Raw genomic sequence first — 23,213 nt, 5'->3', positions numbered from 1 at the left:
AAAACACGCGGTGATAATAACTCGTTAAAGAAGCTGGAGAGCTCATGGGTTCAAATCCCGTACAGGCCTTGTTTTTGTTGTTGTTCATTTCCGCGAAGATCGCTTTCATATTCAATTCTTTCTTCTTATGCTGGCTCTGTAGTGGCAAACTGCTAAAAAAGAAACATAATTGCAGACACGGCTTGAGACAAAGTCGGTGCGTTTCGCTTCTTGTAGTTTGTGTTTAATACACTTTATAATACTTATAACACACACTCGTGTATATCCTGCAGTGGACTAGTTCCTGAAACCAGACCCTGCTATGTACCAGTCCCCTCGTGTGTGCCGACCTTTATGCTGTGTAATGTTAATTACGGTTACTGCCTGAAGTGGACATGGTATTAAAACTGTACAGTTTCCCTATGTAATCTTAACTCTATGATAAAAACCTCTTGGAATGCCCCATTTCTACTGGCTTTGGGTCTCAAAAGGCTCTGTTTTAGTAATAAATGTAGATGTTGAAAGAGGGGGCCGTAAACGGAAATGTACACAGCGTACGTGGCATTTGTAAAAGATCTCAAGAGAAATAAAAGCGATGTTGTTAAAACTACGGGTCTTTTTTTTATCTCATGTCTGGATTATCAATATTACATTGGCTGGCCAATACAATATGACAAAATCGGAAATTTAGCTGGTGTTCGCTTATACGGGGTCCTTTCACAGGCCAGCCCACAACAGTAGAAGGCCTGAATGTATGAAAGTCCTTAATGCAACCCAATGCAATCGTTTGTCTCTGCCAATGCATTGTTATAGTCGACATCCACATTGAGATGCTAAAGTGACAGTTGTCACACTAAAGAATCCTTTGGCCAAAATCCTTTTAATTTACTTATACTGTCGATTGGTCAGTTGGCACTTTTATATGTCAGTGCGGATTAAGAGTAAATGTTATTACATTTAGGACTTTAGTACATTTAGGACTTTAGTACATTTAGGACAGTTATTACACAAATGCCTCACAGACAGGCCTAACTTTACCATGAGACGCTTCAGCCAATCTGGAAGTGACACAGTGATTTACAGAGTGAAGACTGGTACCAATATCATGTTAGTATTAATATATCTGCGCATCGTAGGTTGATGTAGCGTCTGAGCTGTTGGTGTTCTCTTGTCTTGGTCTTTTGATAAAAGTTTTTTGAGAAACGATTTAAACCTTAATATGGGTCATAATCACATGCATGGTAATAATGTGCATTCTGGAATGAACATGTCTACAACGCCGCCTATGACTCATGGAGATCATGGCGGGCACGGAAGCACTGTCCACCATATGATGCAGGTTTGTATTGGTTGTTTAGTTAGTTTCGTTTATTATTTCATTTTGAAAACGGCATCATTTCAGTCAGAAATTTGCCATTGCTCTCATTTTTAAAGGGCGATCTTGAGGAAAGACTCGTCTTCCTCCGTCAAGTAAAATGACCAAAGAGGACTAGTGAGGCATATCGTTTATCATCCCGTGACTCTGGTTCAATTTACTTCGATTTCCTTTAATTCCGTCGAAATCTCAATGAGTAATGTCTACAAACATGAGCTATTCGTCCACGATCGTTCAACAAAGTTTATTTCCCATTACTTATACGATTACCATTCACTTGATGTACTTTTTCCTCGTAATGAAATCCCACTTGACGAGCTTTTGATTCGATCTCGCCACAGATATTATACCAAGGACCAAACATTTTGATTGCCGCAATTGCACATGCTAAACTGATTTTATTGAAAGCTCAGAACATGTTTTGGTTTGAGAGTTTGAATGGTCATCGTTTGTATCTTTTTTTGGCTTTTGAGATCGGAAGAAATTGTTTGAACTTACTTAAACGAGGCAGACTTGACGTAGTACTTTTTCGGGTAATATTATTATTTTACTTCGGTTTAAACGTAATATTTAGTGGCTTGTAAATCTAAGTTATGACATGTTTCATTTACCCATGAGCTAATCTTTTATTAAGGAGTATAGAAAAAATGGTTTTGAGAAAGAAATCGGGGTTCTGGTATTCATCATTTCAATAACATGCCAATGTTTATCATGACGACAAATTTACATCTGTTAACTAATGACGTATTGATCCACACGCCCTCTTCTTTGTTCTTAGAATTGTTTTTTTTGCCACATTTTTCTAAAGGTTTCCTGTGAGACTATGTTAGCTTTACACATCTGTTTAAACACCTCTTTTTATGTCTTGGGAACTTAGCCTGATGTAAAATCCGCACAATGTGCCAGTTTACAAATATAACAGACTTGTAACAAATTTCAGAATCTGACATTTGTTGTCTTTGTTTGGTAAGCTTGACACCAAGGAGACAACAGCCTTCATGGATATTTACATTTGACAATATTGGACCTGTTTCAAGCACTAGGGTTCTCACACCATGATATTGCAACTTTTGTAGTCAACCTTAATTAACTTTTTATCTATTCCACACAACATTTGTGTTTCTTTTTAAAACTACTTGGTGAGGATGTGTTTGGTAACTCCCCTAATTATTAAGAAAGTTTTGCCTTTTGTATATTGGTAGTAAATGTTAATTTAGTTATAATGTTTTTTACCCTAGGGAAGAAATTTTTGCTTCAGCTCTGACAAGTTGTTGGTAACGATTTGTTATCATGGTGTTCCCTTTTAATAAAATTCTACTTGGATCAAATGGCATCCATCCAACTTTCTATCACAATTGGGCAAATTGTAAGAAATTGCTTGTCAAAATTGTTATAGATATGTAGAAAGTATCTAAGCAAGTTATATAATTTCAACTCCGTTTTGGTTGCCTAAAATGTAGCTTCTGATCCAATGATTTTGCCAGTGCGAAATTGAATTCCAGTGGCAATCTTTCTTGTGAGTAGTTTCATATGTGTTTTTCTTCTGCTGCATAGTGATGGAAAAAATGAATCCTAACATGGAATAATTTCTTTGTCCTTCAATTTTACACATCCTCCATTAGGAGATGTAATTTGAATATATTTGGGCAACATGCCAAATTTTATGCATAATTTGGCATCATAAAACCAAATTCAGGGAAAAGAGACTAAAAAAATAAACCATATGTTTCACCATGAAGTAGACTGAAAAAGTTATAAATGATTGGAACTTGTTCTCTCACTTTGGGCATATCATAATTTGAATTTACTTGCAAGCATTTATATTGGAAGGTCTGATGTGCAGAGATTTTTTCATAAAACAGGTAAAAATTTGCTTGTGTCCTCTAATTCTTATGGTATGTTCCATAAATAAGCATTAACAAATGAAATTAGGGTTGCAAGGATTAGAAAAAAACTAAGTGGAAAATTGAAACAACTACTTCTTTCTCAAGGTTCTCTCAAAAAATGCTTGTCACTCCAACCAAAAATGTGTAATAGTGCTTTGGTCCAATGCTTGTCAAAAGGCAGATTTATTTAATGTGTTATGACAACTGTGTAGGTTGCAAGTGTCAGTTTTGCTCTAATATTAATTGTGCAAGATAAAAATAATATGATAATTCCTGTAACTTGAGAATGGAAGTTTCTTATCCAGAAAACATTTCATTATAAAACTAAATAAATCACGCCAATTCATCCAAAGCAAGTATGGTGTGAAAAAATGGAAAGAGAAATTTTGCTCATGAAATTTTATATTAGGGAAATTAAGAAATGCAGTAAGGACAATTTGTTTCTTTTGCCACATTAAATATTTGATATGTGGTGGTAATTACTGACAGCAGGTAATATAATGTAGCTAAGCTGATGACTGCATTTTTACCATCTTGGCCAATACGCTGAGCTGTATGTTACACTGTGAGGTGTCTACAGGTTTTAGTTTTTCCTTTAAACTTGATTGCTAAAAGGTATTCCAGGATGGGAAAGGTGATAAAAAGTTTTCTTCACTATTTTGCAAATCAGTTGACCATATCCATTTCATGATATTTACTTTGAGAAAATCCTGGCATCAGATTTCCAGGCTCAGAGGATGCTAAGTGTGGACCTTCACAAATTTCCTTAGCAGGACTGCAGTTATTGTATAAACTGTAATGGGTGACTCGTCTTAAAAAATAATCCAAATCTTATTATATTGTCTTTCATTTTTGTGTCTAGCCATTTTTAACTTTCCCCTTGTAGAGAACATTCCAGCATGCAGTTTATGGCTTTAAATTGCATCAATATACAAATGATTTGTTTCAAGAAGATGTTCTCAAAGCTATAGTGACATAATTTTTTCCCAAAGTCATATTTACGAGTGCATGATAGTAACCTTGATAAATGATCTGACTTGAAAATGTTTGATCATTTTAAAATCTTGATATGTTACAGAAAATTTATGTATAATTCACAGTAATTGTTTCTTTGGATTAAAATTCTTACACAAATTTGAACACAGGACTCCCTATAGAATCTTCTTTACCATATTTAATTGTCACAGAGAAGTACATGCTGCATTATTCTTTTCATCTATGTTAGACTGTCAAACCTGCACAGCTAAAAACTTAGCCTTGTTTTTAGGCTTATATATAATCTGGAGATATGATAAAATTTTTAATTATTACATTTACTGAAACTGAATGTATCTTAATCTAATGCAGCCTTAATTGGTAAAAACTTAAATTCATATTGCATAAATGCATAATTTCACCTTCATTCAAATATTTGCGCAACTTTGCCACACTTTTCTGACAATTTTTGCTTGTATCATTTTCAATTGGAAATAAGTACTTTTTTCTCTTACTACAAGGTAGGTGTACAGTTGTAATTATTTATTCTTTACTCTTTTATAGATGTATTTTGTTGTAAGCAAGAGTGCAACTATATTGTTTGAAGACTGGAAAGTAGATACAGCAACAGGTACAGTGTACATGTTAACAACTAGAACTTAATTGGCTGCTATTGTCTGTTTGACTTTGCATTGATATTGTAAGGAATAATTCTGTCATGGTCACTCAGGGGAGTGTTTTTAAGGGCTGTCAGGTTTTCTTGTTAAGAAATGGTAGAGATTTTGACTATTAACTTGTATAACTCTATTTTTGTTGCATTAATCACTTGATGCATTGATTTATTGGTTGATAGAAATGGTTTTCTCCTGCCTCGGTATATTTGTTCTTGCTGCACTCTATGAAGGATTAAAAGTTCTTCGTGAAGTGTTAAAGAGGAAATATAGCTATGTGGTTAGTGTGGATTTAGCAGAGACCAAGGTGTATGGTACAGGACCTACTCAAACAACTGTTGTGACTGAATCAAAGGGAAAGATTCCAAGGTGAGATTTGTTTCCACTACTAGTGTGGAGCTAATATTAAAATGTATTTTATTGTTTTACGGGGCAAATTTTCTTTTTTCCACTCTTTGTTCAAGGAAGCAGACACCTGTCACAGCATCATTTTTAACAACCCTTTCTTTCTTATGACTAAGCAATGTGTGATTTCTTCCTACCACATCAATACATCGTTAAGCAGAGAGGGATTGGGAAGAAAGAAAATATTAATTGGGAGATTTTGTTTGCCTTGTCTACACCAAACTTTCAGAGCTGAAATTTTCATAAATGTTTGACAGGCAGTGTCAGGATCTTGGTAGTTGAAGGGTTGAAAAGTTGTATGTTGCTATGTTGACATTTCTTTCATGTTGGTTTCATTAGCACTTGATGTGTGAGAAATGGTAGCAGGGTCAAATCAATCATGCAAACTAGAATATGTAGTCATATCATGCAGTTTTAGAGTTCCAATAAGCTCAGCTATTATGGCAGTAGGCTTTTTTACAGTTGTGTCCTTTGTTGGGAAGCCTTTGATTTGGAGTAAGGCTGAAGTTGGCCATGTTGTGATAGAGACCAGTATCTAGTTAGCATGGTCATAAAGTAATCTACATTTGAAAAGCAGCAAGGTTTGTTACATCATAACAAGGTCAACCTTAGCCTCACTCCTGTTCAAAGGCTTGGCAACTGTAAAATGGACTAGATATTAATGCTTTACACTGTATCTCATCTGCTTTTTTCTGTAGATTTTTGTTTTGTTTTCAAATAAGTCAGGTTTTATTGCCTTTTTGTTGACAGGTCCAGAATCTGCAATTGGCATCATATACTTCAAACATTCCTTCATGTTGTCCAAGTCACCCTGAGCTATTTCCTCATGTTGATCTTCATGACATACAATGTCTGGCTGTGTCTGGCTGTTGCTCTGGGAGCTGGCTTTGGTTATTTTGCATTTGGATGGAAGCTGAACAAAGTGGTTGATATCTATGAACACTGTCATTGATCGGTACCATTCTCTTACAATAAATTTTTTTGTTTGAAGGAGAGCACCAATATTGATAGTTGGTATCTTTTTTTAATTTCAGTTTTGTCAAGTGGGTTAGTTAGCATACATATTTTTTTATTTAATTGAACCATAAGTTAATTTCACTATGCACACAGTCTGCTTTATACTTCAGAAGTGCTCAGAAGAAAATTCATACACAGTTCCTTTAGAACATCTCCTAAACTTTTTCTACACAACCACAGGGATTTGTTTGGATATGATAGTGACTGATATGAAGAACATGTCCACTGAAAAATACTGAAAAATAGATAGGGAAAAATACACTCATTTTAAAAACAGAGGGTTACAGAAAATACCCAGAAGTATCTCATGTTTTTTTTGCAAAATCTAGGTGATCACATCAATGGATTCATTAATTAATATGTGGCAGGAAGATTGATAGCACCATTCACATAAAAAGTATAGCTAATTTTTAGACGCAAGCCAAAATTTAAGTAATTTGTGAGACAGGCAACATTGTTCCCATTCTATTTTCTGACTGATTAGGGTTTTTTTTTTGGTTGGGGGGGGGGGGGGTGTGGAATATTTGTAAGGATCAGTTTTACCAGTGTGGTTGTAGAAAGGTGTTGCAACTTTCCATCTATGAAGATCTTGGAATGAGTAGTTTGAATTAGCTTTTATCAAAGCAAATTACTTGCAAAGAATCACTGATCAAAGTTAATTAGAGTTAAATTGATTTTCCAAACTGGTGAATGTATGGTTAAAAATATTTTTATGGGTAAACAGACAATAAGGATATTTTTGTTTTCATTACGATATTTCTAGGATTATATATTCTCTGCTATAAATTAGATAGACAACTTTTATGGGCATTTGATATCTTTTAAGTTAGTTTTGATTATAGTTGTGGGTACTAAGTGCAGTGCAGTGCAGTGCAGTGTAGTGCATGTGTCTAAGTAGCTTTGAAGATCTGTGCAATGTGCAGTAACAAAAGAGAAAGGTGATATGAGAAGTGCAAAGGAGATGTGGAATAAAAGAGGGAATGGGATCTAGATGAAAGATCATGGAAAGTGCCCATGTCCTTCTTCCTCATTTTTCACTTTGTCACACTGATTGCCTGCCTTGTCTCCATGTTTCTGTTCTCTATGCATGGTGTAGACTAAGACTTGTGCAACTCAGCATGATTTGATGGAAGTTTTTTTGTTCTGTATTATGCTAGCATGAGGTGAGATTTGTTATTTATATGTTTGCATCAGTCTGTTGGTTTTTTGTTGTTTTTGGATGTTGTAATAGGCTATTATATACTTTTTGCTACAAACTTGTAGATTGATGTGGTCATTATGTGACTAATCAGTTCACAGGAAATTTATGTCACACAATCATAGCAAAAAGGGTATATAGAGGTGATGATAATTTTGCAAAAATATATTTAATTTTGCACAGTCTTTTTTTATTGCATCAGGTGATGTTGTATTCTAAGGGGATAGGGAACGAGGGAAAAGGTTGTTTACAATTCTTTTTTTTTTTTTTTAACATAGTCATCAACTTCCTCATATGAAAGCCAGTGGGTTACAGTTTCAAGAGCCAGAGATTAAAAAAAAATTAGCAAGGTTAACTAAAGCTAAACAAAATGGCTACTGTGATGGGCTGGCTTGCATTTTGTAGACACTGACCTATTCCATAGTATACTATCTCTGACGGGAAAATAATTTGTGATGAGAATTCAAGCCATTATTCATGTGAATATGTTTTGCTTTTTCCATAACTGGGTCAGTAATATTAAGATAACCTTTGTTTCCTGTGCAGGAAAAGTATGCTTAGTGATAACTGCTTTTAAGCTTAATTTTATAAAGCCTATTTTGCTATATTTATTGCATAGGAAGGAAATGTATTTTTCAATCAAGTAGGATCATTGATATTAAATCAAATTGAACAATTCATTTTGTTGTTTTCCTTTTTTTGGAGTCTTTCAGTGAGGAGGCTGAGTGTTAGTAAAGTGAATGTCAAACGAGTAAGGCGCATTTCCTTTATTACTGTGACAAAAGATTTCTTTGACATGAAAGCTCATTTAGATCTAAAGCTTTTTCATGGTCTTCAATCTTTCGGAGCCTCAAGTCATCGGGGAAAATAGCTGAGAAAGCCATATACCCAACTCCTGCCCCAGCAACCACTGCAACCCCAAGCCAAACATTATACGTCATAACTATTAACATCAGCACATATCCCACTAGCACTTGTAGCGTGTGAAGACACGCCTGCAATGTGTGAATCTTAATTCTCCATCTTTGGCTGCAAAGAAAAAAAAAGGGAAGAAGGTCACTGACGTGAATCAAACGCTCGTAATCGTTAGGACTCAATGATGTTCTCTCATGAGGAGGGAGGAGGAGTGAGGAGGCGCTGCCAGGGGCATGTTTCCGTAGCTATATTTAAGCAAGAGGAAGCGTTAACAACGGCGTATTCGTTCTGTTTCTGGTTTTTATTTTCTCAATCGGCCAGGTTCGCTAATCACGTTGTCTGTTCCTGTTTTATGTGTATGTATTTATTTTCAATGAAGGACAGATAAAACTTTCGATGACAAGTGATCAAGAAAGAAAGTCATGCTCACCTCCTGTTCGGGAATCTAACAAATAGTTGTTGTAGGGTTTCTTTATTGCTACATGCGTCCTCAGGATCTGTAACATCTAAACTTGTTGACGTTGAATGACAGATGTCTTTGAATAAGAGACGGAGAGGTCTGCAAACCAGCCATTGCCTGAATATTTTGAGGCCCTCGTATAGAGTAGCAACTAGAACTGTGACGAAAAAAGCTCCTATAAGAACTGAAACAGAAAGGTGAAAACTCATTAACACCGAAAAAACTGTCAGAAACAATATTTCCTGAGACTTTGACTGCGCAGAAGTAATCAACAAGAACGAACAAGGTTTTACTCTCTGACTCGGACTGGGCTCAAGTCTGAGTCTTTTTTCGGCGCATGGCACCCAGTAAGCGTTTGTTTGTTTGTCTGTTAGAGAACTGATGATTTTATGTGATCATTGGTATTTTTTGCAATTGGCCACCTCTGGTCTTTCAAGTAATGTGGTGTTAAAAATTGATTTGAAAACGTAAATTACTCACCGTAAAGGGTAAAAAAGCTGACGTTTCGAGCGTTAGCCCTTCGCAATCGCTCTGACAAAGGGATAACGCTCGAAACGTCAGCTTTTTTACCCTTTACGGTGGCTAATTTACGTTTTCAACTCAGTTGTTAACACTACATTACCTGCTATACTCTCCCACCGACGCAGCACCACAATTTCTTTAGAAACTTACTCCTTTATTCATCTGGTCTTTCAAGGGTCAGTTTGTCACGTGTCATCAAACGCCACGTAATTTAGATCAGATCTTTACGGTTTGAGAAGTTAACCACTCAAACATTGTGAAAGAAGACTGCGTAAAAGGCTATCATACCTTCGATTGAATTAAGCTTCCAGTCTTGAAGTAAGAGTGTTCCTTCGGTCCTCAAATGAAACACATTATCCTAAAGGACGCGATTGGAGAAAAAATTAAATTTTTGATGACTGAATAAGTCAACGCCTTTATCTTGTTTGCCTAAAACTCATCGAAATCTCATCACGCTTTCTTGGAAGATTGCAGGACAATTCCCGTTTCAACAGGAAGCACGATTAGTCAGAAAACAATTTCGTTCCCGAAGGGCTTTCCCTTCAAATCATTCGTGAGGAAAAACATCATGGGAACATCGGTGTAGATTTTTTTAATGGCGTAATAACTATAAACGCAACATAAGTTCGTAAGAGGCGCTGTGAAACCTGATAGGCCATGAAAACGTGCTTGTTGCGGGTGGAAGGGAGATAGAGGATGGGGGAGAGAGGGAGCCATGGAGAAAGACAGGGCGATGATTAGCCTATGAAAAATTGCAAGTTTTTACCAGAGGACAGCGATAGTGGCAGTTAAATAAAAAAATGTCTTTTCTATGCTATGCAACAATCTCCTAGCTTATCTTTAACTGTAATGTTTGTACTTTGACACTTGCTTATTTAAGGCGAAAAAAGAGCTGATAGGTATTATGGTCTTCATGACAACAATCTTGAATAGGGCAACTACGCAAATAAACTGCGATTTAAAGAGATGAAACCATTGTTCCCATAATTTCTTTTAGAATTTTGCATACTAAAAAGTTATTTGTGTCAATAGCTCCCTTTAAATGATTTTCTTTACAATACTGTTGATTAACATACCACTAAAAACTTTTTTTCGAAGACCCTGAGACATTTCTTAACCACTCCATGGCAGATAAGGCATTATTTATTCCATAATCAGTTCCTCAATACTGTTACAGTTTCTCTCAGTCTCAATATCAAATGTAAATCTGATGTTCCGCAGTTGTCTTTTGCGAACGTTTTGATGGGCGAATTTGTGGGAGTGATACAATTATATTGTTGCCTGACAATAATATTTCGCCCGAACGAATCGCTATTTTAGAAGACTGTTTTCTTAATTTCTCCCTCTGCTTCCTGTAGAATGCGAGAACAGCGGTCTAGTATATCCTCTATCAAGTGCCTGAGCAAATCAAGCAAAACCCGACTAAATCGAAAGGGGTAAAAGTCGTCGTTTCATCGAAGCCTTTCGAAAAAGAAAATTAACCAAACTTCGTCTTATAGATAGATTCTTAATATTTTTGTTCGAGATCAGATTTATTACTGCCAAATTTACATTGAGCCAGGTAATTAATATGAATAAACCTGCTATTATTTCCTGAAAAAAGAAATAAAAAATATTATAACTTTAATTCAGTGTTGATCAAAACAAAACTGTTTATTCTCAATGCCTTCAATCCAGAGTGGCTCAGAACCTCTGCAAATGATTTCGGCACCAAACGAATTTTGATCCTTGAAAGTATGCGTAATTTAAGAAGTAATTTCAGCGCGATTGTTTTCCTTATCTGAGATTTTATTTTAGTTACCGAGACGAACCGACCAAAGTCCTTAAATTATCTACTATACAACTGGGCCATGATTGGAAGGAAGGAAAGAACGAAATCTCTCACTGATTTTTTTAAAATAGCTTTCGGAGAAAAGAGTGAGTAAGGCGAAATCACGTTTAAAGGGTCCCTCACTATACGACAGAAGAAAATATACGCCGACGAAAATCGAAAGCTGCCAGCAGAGGTTGACTTTGTTTAATTTAAAACCAGTACAGTTTAATCACCAGTTTCTGTACTTACCTGCATTCTACGCTAAAACTTTAGCGATCCTGTCAGTGAGCTTTAGTAGGAAATAATAAAATTTAGCCGCGACGTGCAGATGCGGCTCAGCTCGTGCTAACGAAGTTTAAACAGAGCGAGTGGCAAAAGTGGAATATTTCACACCGGTAACAGGTGTAGCAACAAAACACGGAAAACCATTGACAGCTGACACAAAAAATAATTTCCATGTCGTGAAACTTAATTGTCAATCAAAGGCAAAGGCGTCAGTCAGAGCAAAGACCCGGCTTTGCTCAGTCTCTGACCAGAAAAAGACTTTCACATGTTTACTGTATGAACCGATAAAAGACCAGCGCGATTAGTGAGCCAAAATTATGGAAAATTTGAACGGTTTTGATATATTCTTGAAAATTTGCCTCTAATCCTTAATATTCTTTCAAAAGAGATCCCATTAAAGTTTTCCGTATGTGATATTTCACGAGGAAAACAAAAAAAGAGGAAGAAGTAAAAAAAAACGAAAAAACAAAAATAATTATTAGGGTCCCTTTTTGAGGGACAGCGGGTGAGAGAAGGGTAGATTCGTAGGCTAGATCTCGGGTCCTAAATAAATACAAGAAGCCGAGTAAGGGATCTATTTTTCGAAAACACGATAACTTTTCAGATCCGAAGTTATATCTTAGCGGAGCTCGCGTAGCCCAATAATTATACAAAATAGTAGTACAAAATAGTAGTAACCCATCAAGCCGAAAAAATTTGGATGTACGACCGTACGACCGTACAAGGCGCTACTTTTAACATGCGTGGTCAACTGTACCGCGGGCACGCCAACACCACGGCTTTGTCCAGTAGATCAATGGTCAGTGCACTGGGCTCCGAGTCGGACGACCCGGGTTCTAGTCCTGGCCGGGGCAAGGCGTTGTGCCCTTGAGACGTACGGGAAAAGAAATGCGAGCTCCGCTTTTAGGCTTGGCTAAATCTATATATTAATACCCAATTCCACTCATCGAGTAGACTCTATGTTACGGTGCGTTATTTCAGAAATAGATCACAAATTACGTCAAAACAGGGGGGGGGGGGGTGGCGTAGGGGGAAAGTGTTGCGTGATATCCTTTGGGTAGTCTCTCATATACCGGGTTCTGAAATAACTAATAATTAACTGATAGATATAGCAGAAGGGTAAAGTGAGTGGGTACAGAGGATCAGTGAACAATGGGCAGAACGGACCAGTGAGTACAGAGGACCAGAGAAACAGTGAGATCAGAGCAATAGTCTTTATCAAAGGGTAAAGTGAGTGGGTACAGAGGATCAGTGAACAGTGGGCACAGCGGACCAGTGAGTACAGAGGACCAGAGGAACAGTGGGAACAGAGGAATAGTGGGCACAGAGGACCAGAGGAACAGTGAGAACAGAGGACCAGTGGGTACAGAGAACCAGAGGAACAGTGGGCCCAGAGGATCAGTGGGTACAGAGGACCAGAGGAACAGTAGGCCCAGAGGATCAGTGGGTACAGAGGACCAAAGGACCAGTGGGTACAGAGGACCAGAGGAACAGTGGGAACAGAGGACCAGAGGACCAGTGGGCAAAGAGGACTAGTGGGTACAGAAGACCAGGGGAACAGTGGGAACAGAGCGATAGTCTTTATCAAAGGGTAAAGTGAGTGGGTACAGAGGATCAGTGAACAGTGGGCACAGCAGACCAGTGAGTACAGAGGACCAGAGGAACCAGAGGAGTAGTGGGAACAGAGGACCAGTGGAACAGTGGGCACAGAGGACCAGAGGAACAGTGAGAACAGAGGACCAGTGGGTACAGAGGACCAGAGGAACAGTGGGCCCAGAGGACCAGTGGGTACAGAGGACCAGAGGACCAGTGGACCAGTGGGTACAGAGGACCAGAGGAACAGTGGGAACAGAGGACCAGATGACCAGTGGGCACAGAGGACCAGTGGGAACAGAGGACCAGAGGATCAGTGGGATCAGAGGACCAGTGGGTACAGAGGACCAGAGAAAAAGTGGGAACAGAGGACATGAAGGCACCAGATGGGACAGTGCTAGAAGACACCCAAAATTGTTGAAATCCCATGGCTGCATTTAGAGTTATTCATATAAGGTAGCAAATCATTTTCCAACTCTGAACCTTGTGTTTCTGTACTGTAAGAATATTATTTAATGTGTTTTCCTTTCAGTCACAAGTCTAAAAGGCTAAGTTTAGAAGTAGGGCAAAATTTTTTTCTTATGCAAAATGCGAAAAATATAAGGCTTTTCTAATTACTGCATCATATTCTCCTAGAGTTTAAGTGTTGAAGTTTTTTCAGACTTGTTGTAAAATATGTTTTATTTTATAATCTCAATAAGGATGCTACAAACTGCCACCTTTGTTCCAGTCAAAGCAACTTAGCTATACCTTTTCCACTTAACAAGCAATTTATTTGATTACAAACAAAGCTATTCCTCATTAATAACTAAATTATATAATAATTAAAAACTTTCTCTTTTTCATAATAAATCCCTAATCAGAACTTAAATCATACTTTTCTCCTTGAATATCTCAAATTGACACACTTTAGAATTGTTACATATCAGCTGGTAACTTCTTATACAACGATCACTTTATGACACTCATCTCTAATATTATTTCAGAACCCAGTATATGAGAGACTACCCAATAGGTGTAACAGGAGGGTAAAGTAAGTGGGTACAGAGGATCAGTGAACAGTGAGCATAAAGGACCAGAGGAACAGTGGGCACTGTGGACTAGTGGCACAATGGGTGCAGAGGACCAGTGGAATAGTGGGTCAGAGGACCAGTGGAACAGTGGGCATAGAGGACCAGAGGAACAGTGAGAACAGAGGAACAGAGGAACAATGGGTACAGAGGACCAGAGGAACAATGGTTACAGAGGACCAGTGGAACAGTGGGAACAGAGGACCAGAGGAACAGAGGACCAGAGGAACAGTGGGCACAGAGGACCAGTGGAACAGTTAGTACAGAGGACCAGTGGGTACAAGGGACCAGTGGGTACAAAGGACCAGAGGAACAGTGGGTACAGAGGACCAGTGGGTACAGAGAACCAGAGGAACAGTGAGACCAGAGGAACAGTGGGTACAGAGGACCAGTGGGTACAGAGGACCAGTGGGTACAGAGGACCAGTGGGTACAGAGGAGCAGAGGAACAGTGGGAACAGAGGAACAGTGGGCACAGAGGACCAGAAGAACAGAGGGTACAGAGGAACTTTTGAATAAATTCCTAGACAAGCACCCACAGAAGGCTCAACTCTGCCAGGAACACCATATTGATCCAGAGGATGATTATATTGATTTGGCTTAGGTGACAGAACACAAAGCTTTTGTCTACTATTAATAAAACTGCTTTGCCATTCTTTACATGTAGTTTAGGATCTGAAAATTTGGTGGCCAATCAAACTCAATCCCTTAGTTGATAATTTGTGTGAATTTTGAATGCTTTGGTGTTGTGAGCATTCATATTACTCCCACGAGGAGTGAAAGGGTCAAATCATAAGGTTATGGAATATCTACTAGGAAGATTTTTCTGTGAGAGGGAATATTTATTACCCTCTGCTACCTTAGACAAAAATTTTCACTGAGAACTTATAGGCTTCTGTTGTAACTTTGAATTCTCTCAGGGAAATCCTGGCTACAGATTGCAATGGCACATTCAAACAATAGAGATGAGTGTCATAAAGTGATCGTTGTATAAGAAGTTACCAGCTGATATGTAACAATTCTAAAGTGTGTCAATTTGAGATATTCAAGGAGAAAAGTATGATTTAAGTTCTGATTAGGGATTTATTATGAAAAAGAGAAAGCTTTTAATTATTATATAATTTGGTTATTAATGAGGAATAGCTTTGTTTGTAATCAAATAAATTGCTTGTTAAGTGGAAAAGGTATAGCTAAGTTGCTTTGACTGGAACAAAGGTGGCAGTTTGTAGCATCCTTATTGAGATTATAAAATAAAACATATTTTACAACAAGTCTGAAAAAACTTCAACACTTAAACTCTAGGAGAATATGATGCAGTAATTAGAAAAGCCTTATATTTTTCGCATTTTGCATAAGAAAAAAATTTTGCCCTACTTCTAAACTTAGCCTTTTAGACTTGTGACTGAAAGGAAAAAACATTAAATAATATTCTTACAGTACAGAAACACAAGATTCAGAGTTGGAAAATGATTTGCTACCTTATATGAATAACTCTAAATGCAGCCATAGGATTTCAACAATTTTGGGTGTCTTCTAGCACTGTCCCATCTGGTGCCTTCATGTCCTCTGTTCCCACTTTTTCTCTGGTCCTCTGTACCCACTGGTCCTCTGATCCCACTGATCCTCTGGCCCTCTGTACCCACTGGTCCTCTGTACCCACTGGTCCTCAGATCCTCTGTGCCCACTGGTCATCTGGTCCTCGGTTCCCACTGTTCCTCTGGTCCTCTGTACCCACTGGTCCTTTGGTCCTCTGTACCCACTGGTCCTCTGTACCCACTGGTCCTCTGTTCTCACTGTTCCTCTAGTCCTCTGTGCCCACTGTTCCACTGGTCCACTGGTCCTCTGTTCCCACTATTCCTCTGTTCCCACTATTCCTCTGTTCCCACTATTCCTTTGTTCCCATTATTCCTCTGTTCCCACTATTCCTCTGTTCCCACTATTCCTCTGTTCCCACTATTCCTCTGTTCCCACTATTCCTCTGTTCCCACTGTTCCTCTGGTCCTCTGTACTCACTGGTCCGCTGTGCCCACTGTTCACTGATCCCCTGTACCCACTCACTTTACCCTTCGATAAAGACTATTGCTCTGTTCCCACTGTTCTTCTGGTCCTCTGTACTCACTGGTCCGCTGTGCCCACTGTTCACTGATCCTCTGTACCCACTCACTTTACCCTTCTGCTATATCTATCAGTTAATTATTAGTTATTTCAGAACCCGGTATATGAGAGTTGAACGGCTACGAAAACCTTGGTAGTAACCGCAAGGTATTCTGGTTAGTATAGTTGTGCAATGATGCACGAAACCTAGAAAAAAAAATGTCTCGTTTTGTTAGGCAACTTTTTAGGACACCCCTTATCATACGATGTGGGCTATTAAGCCCGATGTCGACGGCAGTTGAAGCTGCGAATATCACAGCTTCCAGATTTCTTGTCCAGAAACTCGAGAAGAAAGCAGAAGGTGGTATGCTACACGTAACATGGAATAACAACTCCATGAATCGCTATCCTTTTGCGTACCTCCGCGATAACTGCCAGTGCTCGGAGTGCTTCCACGAATCTGCCTACCAGCGATCATTTGACACTGTGGGCAAGTTAGATCCGAAAATTTTACCGGAGAACTACGATGTGAGGTTAGATGGGAAAGAGATAGTCATTGCGTGGCCCGACGGACATGTCAGTGTATTTGACTCAGACTGGCTGCACTCTCGTCGACTGGTCGACGCGAAGGATGATCCAAGCAGCGTTATGCTCCCTAATCTTAATAAGGAGGGGGTAGAGTTTTGGAATGCTGAAACACTGCAGGGAAAAGTTCCTAAGCTCGATTTTAAGGACCTCATGGAGGACGATGGTGCACTTTTCGATTGGCTCAAAATCTTACACAGTGTAGGAATTGCTTTGGTGGTTAACACCCCTCTGGAGGTGGAACAAGCAGAAAAACTCTGTGATAGGGTTGGATATTTTAAGACAACTCACTATGGGTATGTAGTTATTATTGTTTTTCATTATTTTCCTACACTAGGTTACATGTAACTACTGTATTTACCCGTGTATAATACGCGCCCATATATAATACGCACCCCGATTTTTGACCAAATTTTTCACAAAAAAAAGTTTTCACAGAAAAAAACACGTTAATTCTTCCTACAACTGACGTTTCGCAGTGGTAAGTTTCGTTGCCATTTCGAGTTTCTGGTCGCTTGTGATTACAGTAATACGGTACGATCGTGATGTTTATCTCGTCGGTTGTTTCTTAAATACTCTACTAAATTTATTCATGGATCGAAATTGAAAATGTTTCATTGGTAGATTATTTAACTCAAGCTAATAAAGACAAATTACTGCGAGGCTTTTATTACTTTCTTTGTTGTGTCGACGTGTCTAGGGATCGAAACTGAAAATGTTTCATTAGTAAATTATTTAACTTTCTTCGTTGTGTTTTTAAAGTATGCAAATTAGGACGTACTTGAAAAACAATAGAATCCGTGTATAATACGGATCACTTGTTTTTGTAGTTAAGAAAATTCATAACTCTTGTCAACTGTTAAGGAGGGTTAATTCTGTAGAAATCAAGAACATTTTTTCTTTTTACCTGCAGGCATTATTTTGATGTGAAAACAAAATATGAAGCAAATAACTTAGCATATACTTCAAACTTTTTGCCATTGCATATTGACCTGCCTTACTATGATTATATACCAGGGGTAAGTGTACTAAGTTTCTTCATGAAGGTCTGGAGCCTTGGGAACCCTTGGATTATATCTGTTTTACTTACTGGTACATTAATTTTAATCCAAATAGCAAGACAAAAACTACCCAATAAAATTGTAAAATGATATTGTCTATGTGTCCCACCGGAAGTGACCTTGTTTTTGTCTTTTTGTTTATAATGTGTGAAAGAGGGTTCCCATTTTTGCTGGATTTGTCTGAAAGCTCCAGACCATTAATTTTTTCTAGTAGGTAGGGCCAAAGTACTGGTTGCTGTTAGGGTCACATGTCCAAGTCATGTGACCTGGCCTGTGTCCTGTGCTTCCTCCCCCTTCCCAGACCTTTTTCATGTGACACAGGTCTAAAATATCTGATTCAAGGCTATTACATCCCAGCTGTTGTAGATTTAAGAGCAAGAACCCCTCTGTTCGAGTCCTAACAAACTCTGCTTTTTCTTTTAAGATAAAATGTATAAAGAGATGTATTGTGTAATCAATGAAAAAAATGTTGCTCTTTGAATTACGCTTATAGCACCTCTGACAGTAATCTTCTCTGTTTTAGGTTCAGATGTTGCACTGCATTGAACAAGCCACTGGTACAGGCGGAGCAAACCAGTTTGTAGATGGCTTCTTCGTTTCACAGAAGCTGCGAAATAAAGATCGCAAAAAGTTTGATATCCTGACAAAGACGCGAATGCAGTTTGTTGACATTGGAAAGGACATGTTTGGAGATTTTCACTACAAATTTTCTCGACACATGATTGAGTAAGTCAGTTACTACTCATGAACATTATTGTGGAGTTAAGTTCAATTGAATGTCCAAAGTAAATCCGGAAGCGTTTTTGATTTGCTCTTCTATTCTCTGTAATTGGTCTACGGAGTTAGAGCCACTTTCTCTCCCAGTCAGATGCAAAAGTGAAACAACTTGTGACTTGTTCCCTCGCGTTTGCTAACGCCTTTCTTTTATACAACCCGGCGGGATCTCAGTTGATTGAGCAAGGACATTTAAGTCGACTATGCAACGGTAGAGTTCATGAAGCGTTTTTCGAGTGAGTATCGCAAAACCAAACCCAAGTAAAACATCCATACTGCATAAAGAGCGGGAAAACGCGGACGACCAAGACGTGATTGGTGTTAGTTTTGCTTCTGTTTGGTTGGAAAAGTGGAGCGAATTTTCTGGACCAATCACAGAGCGAAGTAAAGCATAACTAAAAACAATCCCGGATTACTTTCAACATTCCCTATGGCCCTATGGCCAAGCGCTTTACCCGACAACATACAAGAACTGATTGCTTTTATGTCACATTTTTGTCTCAGGTTGGACAAGAACGGCCAAATTGTGCGTTTTGCTTACAACAACCACGTGCGAGACTCTGTCGTGCTCAACTCCACCCCTGAGGAGACTGTTCAACTTTACGAAGCTTATCTTACTCTGGGCAAGATGTTAAGAGAACCGGCCAATCAAATAGAGCACAAAATGGTCCCTGGGGATATGATCACCTTCAACAACAGTCGCGTGTTGCATGGGAGATCGGCGTTTACTGTCCAAGGGGGACAAAGTCGGTTCCTTCGCGGCATTTACTTGGATTGGGATATCATGTATTCTCGTATGAGAGTGCTGGCGAAAAAGCTGAATATTCCGCTATCGTACTAAAGCATACTACATCTTCTTGAAGGTAAAACACACATGAATGGCCCTTGAAACATGATCGAGGTGAACTAAAACAATAATAAGTCATTCTGCAGCCCTTTCCGATAAAAGGAAATAAACTCATTTCGATTATTTACGGGATTTTTAGGTAATAACTCGTGTTTCGATGTGAAATATTATTAAGAAATATTTCAACTTACTTCGCTGAAGTCAACACACTGAATGCATGTGGCTTTTCGTGAATTTCGTACAAGAAATAGTAGTAGTTGGACCGGAAGCCGTTTTCCTCGTTGCCTTTTCATTTATCTCCAAAAAGATAAAATTGAAACATGTAAGTTCTTATGATATCAATACGTTACCCATCAAATAGATGATAAAAATAGACAAACTTGTCTGGAGGATGAAATTCCCCCTACTGAATATATAATAAAAGGTATGACAGCAAGGAGAGAATTACCTATCGGATTAAACCATAAAGCTTGTTATTATCAGTCAAATTCCAGAGGACTATAGAATAATTTTTCTTCCGTGTAGAGTTGTAAAATTTTATTTAGTCCTGGTTTGGTTTGTAATGGGGGTAGAATGCATCGTGTCATATATATAGCGGGATCAGAGGTTGTAAGAACTTATGCTTAGCCAGAACATAGCCGGTTTGATTGGCTTTAGAATGGGGTAGAATGCATTGTGATATAAATATGGCGAGTCAGAGCTGGAAGAACTGGTGCTGAACGAGGTCTTTAATTTTAGTCCTGGTTTGATTTGGTTTATAATGGATTGATTCATATTTTGATATGAAAATAATGAGCTCAGAAGTCGCAAGAACAGATGCCTAACCAGAAGATGCGGAATGACAGATATCTTGTTTTAAGAGACGAAGAGGTTTGGAAAGTAACCATTGCCTGAATATATTTAAGACCTTCATTTGGAGCAGCAACCGAAAAAAAGATAAAAAAAACAAACTCGCCTTTACTCTGCGCGAAAAAATTGCTCGTATATTTGTTCTTCGACATTATCTGTTCCTCGAAGCTCACAGAAAAATTGTTTGCATCTTCAAACAAGTAATGTCTGCGGGAAAACAACAGTGCATATTTTCGCGCCAAATAGAGGTTATTGTTTATTTAGCCTCTCATAGGGAGTTAAGGTCACCTGTGATGTGGTTTACAGCCTGCGGCATGTACTAAAATTAAGAATACTGGGACACAGTAAGAGAGGAACGCTGGAATACCGGAACATCAGAACACACCGGAACACGCCAGAAAATCGGAACACACCCTAACACGCCAGAACATCGGAACACGCCGGAACACACCAAATGATACCTATTTGTAGCACAAAAAACAGAAACAACCGGGGATCAAGTAATTGCAGTAGATCACAATTGCAAACGACATAGTTGTGTCTGTGACCTTTGAGACAGCAACAGAACATTGGAGATCGGTTTGTTCAAATCTCTGTTTGCCCGCGGGAAAGCAAATTGTCCGTTCGTATGACATCATCAAGAGTCCGACATAACACTCTTTCTTTAGCGTCTGCTTACAGGAATAATTTCCACAAGCAGATGGTTCAACTAACAAGAGTTTCCAAGAGAGAGATTTGATTGTATTTTAATGTTGGGAGCTTTAACGCACCCCCTCATTCCAGCCCCTTATTTCCTCCAAAGCAGGGGTAAAAGTCGTCGTTTCGTCGAAGCCTTCGAAAAAGAGAATTAATCAAACTTCGTCTTATAGATTGATTCTTGATATTTTGTTCGAGATCAGGTTTATTACTGCCAAATTTACATTGAGCCAGGTAATTAATATGAATAAACCTGCTTTTATTTCCAGAAACGCTCAAGCATACAGACTCACACACCGTTCGCGGTAGACCCACTCTAAAAGATGGCTTGTGTAATGAGCGTATATTTCGAAACGGGTTGGTCCGCGAACTCAAAATAGCAAAAGAATCAAATGATTTAGCGAAGGTCTCACTAGAATCTATAAAAGCGGGAATCTTTAAAAGCGGGAATCTTTAAAACGGGGAATCTTTAAAAGCGGGAATCTTTAAAACGGAAAATCTTTAAAAGCGGGAATCTTTAAAACGGAAAATCTTTAAAAGCGGGAATCTTTAAAACGGGGAATCTCTAAAAGCGGGAATCTTCAAAATGGGGAATATTTGAAAGCGGGAATCTTTAAAAACGTAATCATTTTTTCGGCAGATGGCAGTGTCACTCGATTATCATTTCTTTTATCAGTCTGAGAGATAAGTCAGTTATCAGCCCTGTAAGCAATCATGACTGAATACTCCGATCTACATCGTTTTCCGGTATTATCTTCAGGATTCAAAATAACAGCCGGCTGCCGTTTTAAAAGCTTTCTGGAAACGTAAACAAGTGAAAAGTTTCGAAATTTCAAACGTGCTACAGGGAGTATTTTTGTTTACAGTATTCAGCTTTTACGTATTTGTTCAAGCATGAAACATGCAAGTTTGTGTCCATACCGTCAATTTACCGTGTTCATGTTTCTGCACGTACATACTACTTTTAATCAAGATTTATTTTCCACCAAATCCTGTCTAATGTCGTTTGTATAGCCTTCTCACGCGTTCAAATTAAAGTCGGTGCTTGACAGAATGGATTTTCCATAACTGTAAATGATGAAGCGCGACAGTTTGTCTAGACAAAGTTGAATATTTCACGCTTGAACAAACACCGAAAAATTGACCCGTTTTGACTACACTTTGTTAGAAAGAGACTGAGGTGCTCATCAAAGCTTTTAGAGGTTAAAAAGGGCGGGTTTAGTACCTCTTGGGCTGTTCAGCCTCAAAAGGTCCACAGCAGCAGAAGCCTCTGGGACACCTGTCAGGGTATTGCACCAAAAATATGTGACAGTGTGTTGTTGTAGAATTGGTGCCTCTCAGGGGTGAAAAAATTTTACACCACGCCCATAAACTAGGACCATGGTACCTCTGTATTTCTTTTAGAACCACTGCGCACCGTGAGTGGTCAACACTTGTAACAGCGCGTCTACCTGTAGCCCGACTTACGATCTTAGATCGTCTTGTCTTCTATACAACTGGGCCATGATTGGAAGGAAGGAAAGAAGGAAATCTTGGTTGAAATTGAAGAGATCTAGCTCGCCTAGAACTTACTGATTTTTTTTTATAGTTTTCGGAGAAAAGAGTGAATGAGGCGAGATCACATTAAAAGGGTTCCTCCCTATACGACAGAAGAAAATATACGCCGACGAAAATCGAAAGCTGCCAGCAGAGGTTGACTTTGTTTAATTTAAAACCAGTACAGTTTAATCACCAGTTTCTGTACTTACCTGCATTCTACGCTAAAACTTTAACGATCCTGTCAGTGATCCTTTAGGCTTTAGTAGGAAATAATAAAATTTAGCCGCGACGTGCAGATGCAGCTTAGCTCGCGCTAACGAAGTCTAAACAGAGCGAGTGGCAAAAGCAGAATATTTCACACCGGTAATTGATGTAGCAACAAAATACGGAAAACCAGTGACAGCTGACACAAAAAATAATTTCCATGTCGTGAAACTTAATTGTCAATCAAAGGCAAAGGCGTCAGTCAGAGCATGGACCCGGCTTTGCTCAGTCTCTGTTAAAAGACTTTCACGTGTTTACTATATAAGCGCGATTAGTGAGCCAAACTTATGGAAAATTTGAACGGTTTTAATATTTTCTTAAAAATTAGCCTCTAATCTCTT

The 23,213-nt window shown here is 38.5% G+C and overlaps 3 protein-coding genes and 1 long non-coding RNA gene across 5 annotated transcripts; 3 read left to right on the top strand and 1 right to left on the bottom strand.

Annotated features, from left to right (window-relative positions):
- Positions 1-997: 997 nt before the first annotated feature.
- Positions 998-8,186, top strand: LOC113682409 (high affinity copper uptake protein 1). Its single transcript, XM_027199580.2, has 4 exons — positions 998-1,318; positions 4,780-4,846; positions 5,069-5,255; positions 6,042-8,186. Exons 1-4 carry the CDS (start codon positions 1,199-1,201, stop codon positions 6,241-6,243), a joined length of 576 nt encoding a protein of 191 aa, XP_027055381.2. The 5' UTR covers positions 998-1,198; the 3' UTR covers positions 6,244-8,186.
- Positions 8,187-8,258: 72 nt separating this feature from the next.
- Positions 8,259-22,992, bottom strand: LOC113682408 (protein SLC31A2). Of its 2 annotated transcripts, none has more exons than XM_089204523.1 (4): positions 22,818-22,992; positions 9,692-9,761; positions 8,852-9,065; positions 8,259-8,535 (listed from the first exon to the last, which is right to left on the bottom strand). In XM_089204523.1, the coding sequence occupies exons 1-4, from the start codon at positions 22,821-22,823 to the stop codon at positions 8,277-8,279; spliced, it is 549 nt and encodes a 182-aa protein (XP_089060649.1). In that variant the 5' UTR covers positions 22,824-22,992; the 3' UTR covers positions 8,259-8,276. The 2 variants fall into 2 exon arrangements, with proteins under 2 accessions (XP_089060649.1, XP_089060648.1); XM_089204522.1 differs by lacking the exon at positions 22,818-22,992 and adding an exon at positions 11,466-11,658.
- LOC149047275 (uncharacterized) lies at positions 12,995-14,553 on the top strand. The gene is made up of 2 exons (XR_016186038.1): positions 12,995-13,019; positions 14,356-14,553. It is a non-coding gene; the product is annotated as an uncharacterized LOC149047275 (long non-coding RNA).
- LOC113682406 (gamma-butyrobetaine dioxygenase) lies at positions 16,220-19,960 on the top strand. Its single transcript, XM_089204520.1, has 4 exons — positions 16,220-17,138; positions 17,756-17,861; positions 18,427-18,629; positions 19,182-19,960. The coding sequence occupies exons 1-4, from the start codon at positions 16,477-16,479 to the stop codon at positions 19,516-19,518; spliced, it is 1,308 nt and encodes a 435-aa protein (XP_089060646.1). The 5' UTR covers positions 16,220-16,476; the 3' UTR covers positions 19,519-19,960.
- Positions 22,993-23,213: the final 221 nt, after the last annotated feature.

This window comes from Pocillopora damicornis, chromosome 4 (assembly GCF_964200805.1).
Source record: "Pocillopora damicornis chromosome 4, jaPocDami1.2, whole genome shotgun sequence".
NCBI classification, from domain to species: Eukaryota; Metazoa; Cnidaria; class Anthozoa; order Scleractinia; family Pocilloporidae; genus Pocillopora; species Pocillopora damicornis.
This window is presented reverse-complemented; position numbering and strand designations above follow the sequence as displayed.

Bases quoted from the DNA above. Each gene is read 5' to 3' on its own strand.
- LOC113682409 (XM_027199580.2), top strand. From the start codon at position 1,199: ATGGGTCATAATCACATGCATGGTAATAATGTGCATTCTGGAATGAAC. The intron at 1,319-4,779 runs GTTTGTATTGGT...ACTCTTTTATAG, and splicing joins CTGTCCACCATATGATGCAG to ATGTATTTTGTTGTAAGCAA. The intron at 5,256-6,041 runs GTGAGATTTGTT...TTTTGTTGACAG, and splicing joins TCAAAGGGAAAGATTCCAAG to GTCCAGAATCTGCAATTGGC.
- LOC113682406 (XM_089204520.1), top strand. From the start codon at position 16,477: ATGTCTCGTTTTGTTAGGCAACTTTTTAGGACACCCCTTATCATACGA. The intron at 17,139-17,755 runs GTATGTAGTTAT...TTTTACCTGCAG, and splicing joins TTTAAGACAACTCACTATGG to GCATTATTTTGATGTGAAAA. The intron at 17,862-18,426 runs GTAAGTGTACTA...TCTCTGTTTTAG, and splicing joins ACTATGATTATATACCAGGG to GTTCAGATGTTGCACTGCAT.
- LOC113682408 (XM_089204523.1), bottom strand. The intron at 9,066-9,691 runs GTATGATAGCCT...TTTCTGTTTCAG, and splicing joins GAAGCTTAATTCAATCGAAG to TTCTTATAGGAGCTTTTTTC. The intron at 8,536-8,851 runs GTGAGCATGACT...TTTTCTTTGCAG, and splicing joins GTTAGATTCCCGAACAGGAG to CCAAAGATGGAGAATTAAGA.